Below are 9,607 nucleotides of genomic sequence, written 5' to 3' on the forward strand. Positions count from 1 at the left end.
CTTTCCCTCTTATCTTTAGCTGTAATATATCTGGACTAGATCGTATTTCCATTAGGCAACTGCTAGGCGTCAGCCCAAAGTTTCAGCCGGTCGCGCACCAAACGTTGGATGTGAGCCGCGTGGCCATTGGATCTGGGCCAAAAAAAAAACTATTCGCCCGCCAGCTTCTTCTTCCTCGGGCTGGATCCACATCTCCCACTTAGGGTGTGCGGCGCCGTGCTTCCTGTCCCCTTTGGTGGCCATCCTCATCACCGGTCGCCACCCTCGTCGGTCGTCCTCGTCGCCGGTCCCCACCCTCGCTGGCCGTCCTCGCTATCGGTCCCCTCCCTCGTTGGTCATCCTCGTCGCCGGTCCCCACCCTTGACGGCCGTTCTCGTCGTCGCGTTGACCCATGCTACAGCTGCACCTGCGGTTCCAGCTCTCAACGGCGAAGGTTGTAGCTCCGCCACCGCCCCTCGCTGTTGATGCTCGCTACACGGAATTGCCTCGACGACGGCCAGCAGCCAGTCAACGCCGTTGAATGGATGTAGCAAAATCATTCACCGGTAGTAGCAAAAACTAAGGTTGCACCAAATCGTCGTCACCGCCGCCGCGAGGTCGCAGCTCCGCCTTGATGAATGTAGCAAAAAACTTGTTCGATAGTAGCAAAATCCAACTATGATTGCAACAAATTATCGTCGCCACCATCACGAGGTCGCAACTTCACCTTGATGGATGTAGCAAAAAACTTCACAGTTAGTAGCAAAATCTAACTATGGCTGCAGATTTTCCTTGTTGAGCAGTGCCGGTTGAAGCTTTCTATATATATAGTTGAAGCTTTTCTCAACAACTATTGAAGCTGTTTTAGGTGACGGTTGCAACACTTGTATATGCACGGGTCCGGCCATGGTGGCAGATAGCCATTGCGTATCCTTGCTGGTTCCAGCATTCTCCCAGCATGTTTGCAGCCCCCATGGTCACCTTCGGTCACCGCCGTCAGGCACACCTGGCCGCCGTGGGTGCAGCATGTGGTCACCGCCATGGGAGCACGGCGAGGGAGCTCGTGGTGGCTCGGTCGCAGCACGGGGAAAAGATGGGGATGCGGCGCGTGTGGAGAAATACGGCTGGAGGTAGGGGATGTAGGCGTGTTGGGAACGAGGCGGTCGCGCGGGGCCTAGTGCGTACGCCCGTCTTGCACGTTGAACCCAGCGTGGCGTGCTTATTGCAAAGTAATGGAGTGTGTGTGTGCGTGCGTGCGTGCGTGTGTGCGTGTGTGCGTGTGTTAATGCCCGGTTGGAAAAGCGGTAAACAATCGTGCTAAACTAGAACTCCGAGAGGAATCCAAGTCCTCCAAGATCCATCGTGGAGGGCAAAAGCAAAGGCAGTTGGAGAACGTTACGACACGACTAGCTTAATCGGGATGATTTCCGAAAGGAAACATGTTTCTACTGTAAACTACTCCAACCACTAACAATCCTCTCCATGTATATATACGGTGACTCCCGGAAAAAGGATCGTTGATCAACAGCAGGAACACCCGCGTTTACGTTAGCCATGGCGCAGGTTAACGCGGCCGCTGCGGTTGATCACGGCGAAGGCCTCCGGGTAGCCGAGACGTCGTCGAGGTGCGTGACGGAGGGCGCGACGCACGATTTCGTGGTGACCAACTACCCGCTGCTCGACGGCATGGGCTTCGGGAGGTACATTAGGTCGAGCACGTTCACCGTCGGCGGCTACGATTGGAACATCAGGTTCTACCCGGACGGAGGCAAGGAGGACGCTGCCGGCAACGCAGGGGCCTACTTGTGTTGTCTTTGCCAGCTGGCCAAGTACGAGGTGAGGGCAATGTTCACATTAACCATGCTGGACGATCAAGGCCATGTACAAGAGACCAGGCAGGTAGGGAGTCACGTCTTCTCTCCAGAATCCTCCACTGGCTCTGGCTTTAGCAAATTCGTCGAGAAATCGAAGCTGAGATCGTCGTCTCACCTCTTGACGCTGAGGTGCGTCGTCGCCGTGATCAAAGAACCGCCCGCGGAGTGCAGGACGAGCCTTGCCGCGGCCCCTCCGACGGAGCTTCCCGGCCAGCTCGAGCGCACCCTCAAGGACGGGATAGGCGCGGACGTCACCATCCTCGTGGGAGGCCGGCGGTTCAGGGCGCACAGGTTCATGCTGGCCATGCGGGCGCCGCTTCTGGACGCTCAGATCTTTGGTCCGACGATGGAGGTCGCCGACATGGAGCCGGACATCTTCCAGATCCTTCTTCACTACGTCTACACGGACTCGTTGCCGCCGTGCGACGGCCAAGGTTATAGCACCGCCGCAGTGGAGCACTTGCTGGCCGCAGCTGATCGGTACGGGCTAGGCAGGCTGAAGGCGATGTGCCAAGGAGAGTTGTGCGGGCGCATTGATGCTAATACCGTCATGGCCACATTGGCACTGGCGGATCAGTATATATGTGAGCGGCTCAAGGATGCCTGCCTCGAGTTTCTGTCGTCAGAGGAATCAATGATTGCAGTCATCGCGACCGACAGGTTCAAACACCTCATCAAAAGTTTCCCCATGCTTGATTTGGAAAAGAGCCCCGAGGACCTCGCCAGGAAGTAATCAAAGCCAGAAGTAGTTTCCATGGAGCAGAATTTTTTCTTTTTGTAAATATAAATCATCTCTTGTAGAGGTTGGTTGACAGGTAGAGTACTAGAACATTTTGTCATATTTACCATATATTAGTTCCCGCACTAATCCTGCCACTAAAATTGCTCCAGTCCTAAGAAAATGAAGAAAGTTGAATATACTTTTAGCTTGCAATTCCCGAATTTACAAACAGAACAAATCTTTTACAGTACCCTTAGTTTAATATGGTCCATCCGTTCTCTCAGATCCGACGAATATCCTTAAAGGGTACTCCACTGTAAGCATTAAGGAGTACTACAACTGAAAATCAGGGAGTACCTAATTCTAAGGGTAGATTCATCATTTAGGAGAGTCAAACTCAGGATACGGATACATGTATTTTTGTAAATAAATTAATGACTATGATATGTTTTTTCGAGAGTACGCCTAAGCGTACCATATTTTTATAGAAGGCAGAAGTTGAATTACAAGACACCACAACTTATTGAACAACAAGTGTAGCAATCACTCCACACCCAAGCTAATCAAAAAATTAGCCACCACAACAAGTACAAACACATCGCAAAGGGCCTGTCCTAAACCAATCATCTAGCCGCGTCACACAAACGCCAAACACTACAAGGAGCAACAACTTCAGCCGGCCATACTTTGCCAACGCACTATCCACCCTTGAATGCCTAAAAGGAGACAACAAGTGGATATCGGGACTCGGTCAGGACCGGAAAAAGCCATCCTCTTGGCGCACCGGCAGCTGTGTACTTAGCGCCCACGAAAATCAACTCGAACCAGCAGCAAGCACCGGAGAACCACCTCACATGACCATAAGGCCAAGTCTCCACCCTAGATGCTCTCAACAGAGTAACGACGCCAAACGCCGCCATCGCCGATCCTGCAACAGACCAAGACTTTCGCCCGGAGACCCCAACCTGATCAAGAAGGGGAGATGCCGACACACCTTGACGATGCCTCCAAGAAGGAAAACGGCACCCACGGGCGCCGTCGTCGTCAGCTCCGACCGATGACGAGCAGGATTTTCATCCAAACCGTCGCACCTCTCCCACCCCTACCACCGGATTTGACCACATAGTCAATGTAGGGGCGCCAGCCGCAGCACCTCGCTGTCATGATCAAACCGCCGTGGAACACCGACCCCTCGCACGGCCGAGAGCACGCAGACCACCATCCAACTCCTACACGGTCGAAGAAGACAACTCCAGACCAGCACCACCAAGATCCACAGGCACCGCAGTCAAGGGCTGGACTTTGCCGCTCCTGGCAGCCAGCCGCTGCCGCGATTCCGTCCCAGGGACTCACGCGGGACTCCAGCGCACCTCCACCATGGCGCTCCCTGCCGCGAGAATGACTATGATATGTTATCCTTGCAATCAGATCTATCTTGCATGCATGCACCGATCCGATAATTGTGGCAAGTTATTTGCGTGGGTGAGAGTAAATCCGGGGAGAGAGAGTTATGATTCGGAGATGGATCCTCTAACATCATGAAGGGATGTCACGAAGCTACAGTGTAATCTCAGTGCAAAACAAAGAAGGGATGTCACGGGCACTATAGCAAAGACACTGCGCGCACTTACTGTTCATAAAAAATAAAATCTGAAATTAATTTTATTGTACCATAATTTTGTTTGTATGTAATTTTTGTAAATGTATACAATAGATTTGGAATTTGTAAATTAATTCAAGTCATTTTAGGCTTAATCATATGGATGTGAAGAAGGGATGTTAGGGTACTGTAGCTTCTCTAACATCCCTTCGTGATGTTAGAGGATCTCGTTCCGATTGATTCATCCATTATCAGGCAGATCTGGGAGCGACCTGATTTTGGAATTAGCATCATTCGACTTGATTAATCCCTATTTCTTTGCTTCATTGGTCTAGAGAAACACAAAATCATGCAGCCAGAAACAATCCAAAATAAGTATTTCTTAATCAGGTCAGCTGCGATCAATACTCCCGATTCTATCGTCGCAACACCCTTGATTGAAAATGGGAATTAGTAATAAGTAACAGGCAATGGCGGCTGATTCAATCGCAACGGCGCCGGCCGATTCGTCGTAACGGTGATAGCCGATTCAGAGTGAAGCGGGCGGCGGCTGATTGGATCGTTGTGGGGGTTTCAGAAATTGAGCAGGCGTAAGTTAATCAAAAACAAATTTCTATAATACCTTTTAATATCAGCGGATGAATTTAGTTGGTACTCCACCGGGCCCTTAGGGAGTACCAGGGTACCGTAAATAACAAGAGGGGCCTATTAAACCGAGCGAAGGGAGTAGAATATAACTTATGGCAGTGGAATCATTTAAAAATAATTTGCAGATTGAAGCTATGCCTAGGTGGAGTAAAAACAAACTCCAACCTGATCCAAATAGTGATCTTCAAGCTACAACAGCGACCATGTCCACACCAATGATCTCTTGATATGAAAAGTACAACAAGAGAGATTGTTCAACAACAACACCTTAGAAAGGGAAATAAGCTCAAGTGCTACCATCGCCAGAACCAACCACCAAAAGTTAAATCCTAATTAAGTTTTCATCTTGAAGATCAAGTTCGAGCAAAGGTAACAACGCAAAAAACTTTGCCATTGTCAGATAGAACCAATTGGGGTGATACATCGGGTTTTCACCTCAAAGCTCGAGAATGGTATTTGAGAAGCACAACCAAAACGAAGTCACCCTGTGTTGCCACCGCCACTTGTGTAGAACAGTCACAACATGAGATGCCATGTAAGTGAAGACCATGCTCGCACAAACAGGCAGTCGAGCAGTGATAAGAGCCGGTTGCCACGAATGGCTCCGAACAGCGAAGGTCGCTGCCAAAATCCCAATTTCAAGACACTCCGTCAATCATGCATTGTCCTCATGCTCCGCCAGTTCTCGTCCGTGGTGGAAAAATCAGTTGGCAAAACATACTCGTCGTTGCCGCCTGACGTAAAGATCAGAGAAACCTGCCCCGTCGCGGCAGTTGCCTAGAAACGTAAGACGACGACGTCACGAGTGGAGCGATCATAAGCTACATATATTTGTCTGAACGGGATATCGCTACAGATAATAAGCTCCCTCGAAATGGAGCGATCTGGTGCATCGCGGTGTTTAAGGCGGTATGTGGGGCCTGTTTTGGGTATGGTCAGTTGTAAATGGGCTTTTTGACTCATGGCATGTGAGGCCTCGTTTACCCTACGTGTCGCTGATTCCTCCTATTCTGTCGTGCCCTCCAGAGATTGCATAGGCGGCGGCGGCTGTGCGGGCTTGCCCTCTTCTTTGTTTCACAGAGAGGGCGGCGGTGTTCTTGCTGTTGCGTGTGCTGTCCCCAGAGTCTTCTTCCTCGCATTGGCATCTCTGATCTGCTGGGTGGGTGGTGGCCACTGTTGGGGACGTAGCATGCAATTTCAAAAAAAATCCTACGCTCACGCAAGATCTATCTAGGAGATGCATAACAACAAGACGGGGAGAGTGTGTCCACGTACCCTTGTACACCGAAAGCGGAAGCTTTATGTTAACGCGGTTGATGTAGTCGAACGTCTACACGATCCAACGATCCAAGTACCAAACGTACGGCACCTCCGTGTTCAGCACACGTTCAGCTCAATGACATCCCTCGAGCTCTTGATCCAGTAGAGGGTCGAGGGAGAGTTCCGTCAGCACGATGGCGTGGCAACGGTCTTGGTGATGTGATCCGTGTAGGGCTTCGCCTAAGCACTACGACGCTATGACCTGAGGAGCAAACTGTGGAGGGGGGCACCGCACACGGCTAAGCCAAATCTTGGTGTGCCTTTGGGGTGCCCCCTGCCCACGTATATAAAGGACGGGGAGGAGGAGGCCGGCCCTAGGAGGAGGCGCGCCATGGGGGGAGTCCTACTTGGACTCCTAGCCCAAGTAGGATTCGGCCCCCCTTCCTTCCAATGTAGAGGGGGAAAGAGGAAAGGGGGAGAGGGAGAAGGAAAGGGGAGCCGCGCCCCCCAACCGTAGTCCAATTCAGTTTGGGCTTGGGGGGGGGGGGGGGCGCCCCACCTCATGTGGCAGCCTCCTCTCTCTACTATGGCCCAATAGGCCCATTAACTTTCTCGTGGGGGTTCCGTTCCGATAGCCTCCCGGTAATCCGATAAATCCCCGAACCTCCCCGGAACCATTCCGGTGTACATATACAACCTTCCAATATATGAATCTTTACCTCTCGACCATTTCGAGACTCCTCGTCATGTTCGTGATCTCATCTGGGAATCCGAACAAACTTCGGTCACCAAAACACATAACTCATAATACAAATCGTCATCGAACGTTAAGCGTGCGGACCCTACGGGTTCGAGAACTATGTAGACATGACCGTGGCACATCTCCGGTCAATAACCGATAGCGGAACCTAGATGCTCATATTGGTTCCTACATATTCTACGAAGATCTTTATCGGTCAAACCGCATAACAACATACATTGTTCCCTTTGTCATCGGTATGTTACTTGCCCGAGATTCGATCGTCGGTATCATCATACCTAGTTCAATCTCGTTACCGACAAGTATCTTTACTCGTTCCGTAATGCATCATTCGTAACTATCTCATTACTTACATTGCTTGCATGGCTTATAGTGATGTGCATTACCGAGAGGGCCCAGAGATACCTATTCGACACTCGGAGTGACAAATCCTATTCTTGATCTCTGCCAACTCAACAAGTACCTTCGGAGATACATGTAGAGCATCTTTATAATCACCCAGTTATGTTGTGACATTTGGTAGCACACAAGGCATTCCTCCGGTATCTGGGAGTTGCATAATCTCATAGTCGGAGGAATATGTATTTGACATGAAGAAAGAAATAGCAGTAAAACTGAACGATCATTATGCGAAGCTAACGGATGGGTCTTGTCCATCACATCATTCTCCCAATGATGTGATCCCATTAATCAAATGACAACACATGTCTATGGTTAGGAAACTTAACCATCTTTGATTAACGAGCTTGTCTAGTAGAGGCTTACTAGGGACACGGTGTTATGTCTATGTATTCACACATGTATCACGTTTCCTATTAATACAATTCTAGCATGAATAATAAACATTTATCATGATATAAGGAAATATAAAATAACAACTTTATTATTGCCTCTAGGGCATATTTCCTTCAGTCTCCCACTTGCACTAGAGTCAATAATCTAGTTCACATCGCCATGTGATTTAACACCGATATTTCACATCAGCATGTGATTAACACCCATAGTTCACATCGCCATGTGACCAACATCCAAAGGGTTTACTAGAGTTAATAATCTAGTTCACATCACCATGTGATTAACACCCAAATAGTACTAAGGTGTGATCATGTTTTGCTTTGTGCGAAAAGTTTAGTCAATGGGTCTGTCACATTCAGATCCGTATGTATTTTGGAAATTTCTATGTCCACAATGCTCTGCATGGAGCTACTCTAGCTAATTGCTCCCACTTTCAATACGCATCCAGATTAATACTTTGAGTCATCTGGATTAGTGCCAAAGCTTGCATCGACATACCTCTTTACGATGAACTCTTTATCACTTCCATAATCGAGAAATATTTCCTTAGTCCTCCAGTTACTAAGGATAATTTTGACCACTATCTGGTGATCTACTTCTGGATCACTATTGTACCTCCTTGCCAAACTCATGGCAAGGTACACAACATGTTTGGTACACAACATGGCATACTTTAGAGAACCTATGATTGAGGCATAGGGAATGACTTTCATTCTCTCTATATTTTTCTGCCGTGGTCGGGCTTTGAGTCTTACTCAACTTCACACCTTACAAATCAGGAAAGAACTCATTCTTTGACCGATCCATTTTGAACTACTTCAAAATCTTATCAAGGTATGTACTAATCGAAAGTCTTATCAAGCGTCTTGATCTATCTCTATAGATCTTGGTGCCCAATATGTAAGCAGCTTCACCGAGGTATTTTATTGAATAACTCCTTTTAAACAGTCCTTTATGCTTTCCAAAAAATTCTACACCATTTCTGATTAACAATATGTCATTCACATATACTTATCAGAAATGTTGTAGTGCTCCTACTCACGTTCTTGTAAATACAGCCTTCACCGTAAGTCTGTATAAAACTATATGCTTTGATCACCTTATCAAAGCGTATATTCCAACTCCGAGATGCTTGCACCAGTCCATACATGGATCAATGGAGCTTGCACACTTTGTTAGCACCTTTAGGATCGACAAAACCTTCTGGTTGCATCATATACAACTTTTCTTTCCGAAATCCATTAAGGAATGTAGTTTTGATGTCGATTTGCCAGATTTCATAAATGCGACAATTGCTAACATGATTCAAACAGACTTAGCATCGCTACGGGTGAGAAAGTATCGTTGTAGTCAACTCCTTGAACTTGTCGAAAACCTATCGCGACAAGTCGATCTTTGTATACAGTGACATTACCATCAGCGTCTGTCTTCCTCTTGAAGATCCATTTATTCTCTATGGCTTGCCGATCATCGGGCAAGTCAACCAAAGTCCATACTTTGTTCTCATACATGGATCCCATCTCAGATTTCATGGCCTCAAGCCATTTTGCGGAATCTGGGCTCATCATCGCTTCCTCATAGTTCGTAGGTTTGTGATGGTCTAGTAACATGACTTCCAGAACAGGATTACCGTACCACTCTAGTGCGGAACATACTCTGGTTGACCTACGAGGTTCTGTATTAACTTGATCTGAAGTTTCATGATCATCATCATTAGCTTCCTCTCTAGTTGGTGTAGGCATCACGGGAACCGTTTTCTGTGTTGAGCTACTTTCCAATTCGAGAGAAGGTACACTTACCTCATCAAGTTCTATTTTCCTCCCACTCACTTCTTTCAAGAGAAACTCCTTCTCTAGAAAGGATCCATTCTTACCAACAAAGATCTTGCCTTAAGGTGTACCCAACAGTATCTTTTGGGTATACTATGAAGACACACTTCTCCGATTTGGGTTCGAGCTTATCAAGCTGAA

The 9,607-nt window shown here is 48.1% G+C and overlaps 1 protein-coding gene across 1 annotated transcript; it reads left to right on the forward strand.

Annotated features, from left to right (window-relative positions):
• Positions 1-1,533: 1,533 nt before the first annotated feature.
• On the forward strand, positions 1,534-2,586 carry LOC125532108 (BTB/POZ and MATH domain-containing protein 2-like). The gene has a single exon (XM_048696280.1). It carries the CDS (start codon positions 1,534-1,536, stop codon positions 2,584-2,586), a length of 1,053 nt encoding a protein of 350 aa, XP_048552237.1.
• The last annotated feature ends 7,021 nt before the right edge of the window (positions 2,587-9,607 follow it).

The sequence above is a fragment of the Triticum urartu genome, unplaced genomic scaffold, assembly GCF_003073215.2.
Source record: "Triticum urartu cultivar G1812 unplaced genomic scaffold, Tu2.1 TuUngrouped_contig_9081, whole genome shotgun sequence".
NCBI classification, from domain to species: Eukaryota; Viridiplantae; Streptophyta; class Magnoliopsida; order Poales; family Poaceae; genus Triticum; species Triticum urartu.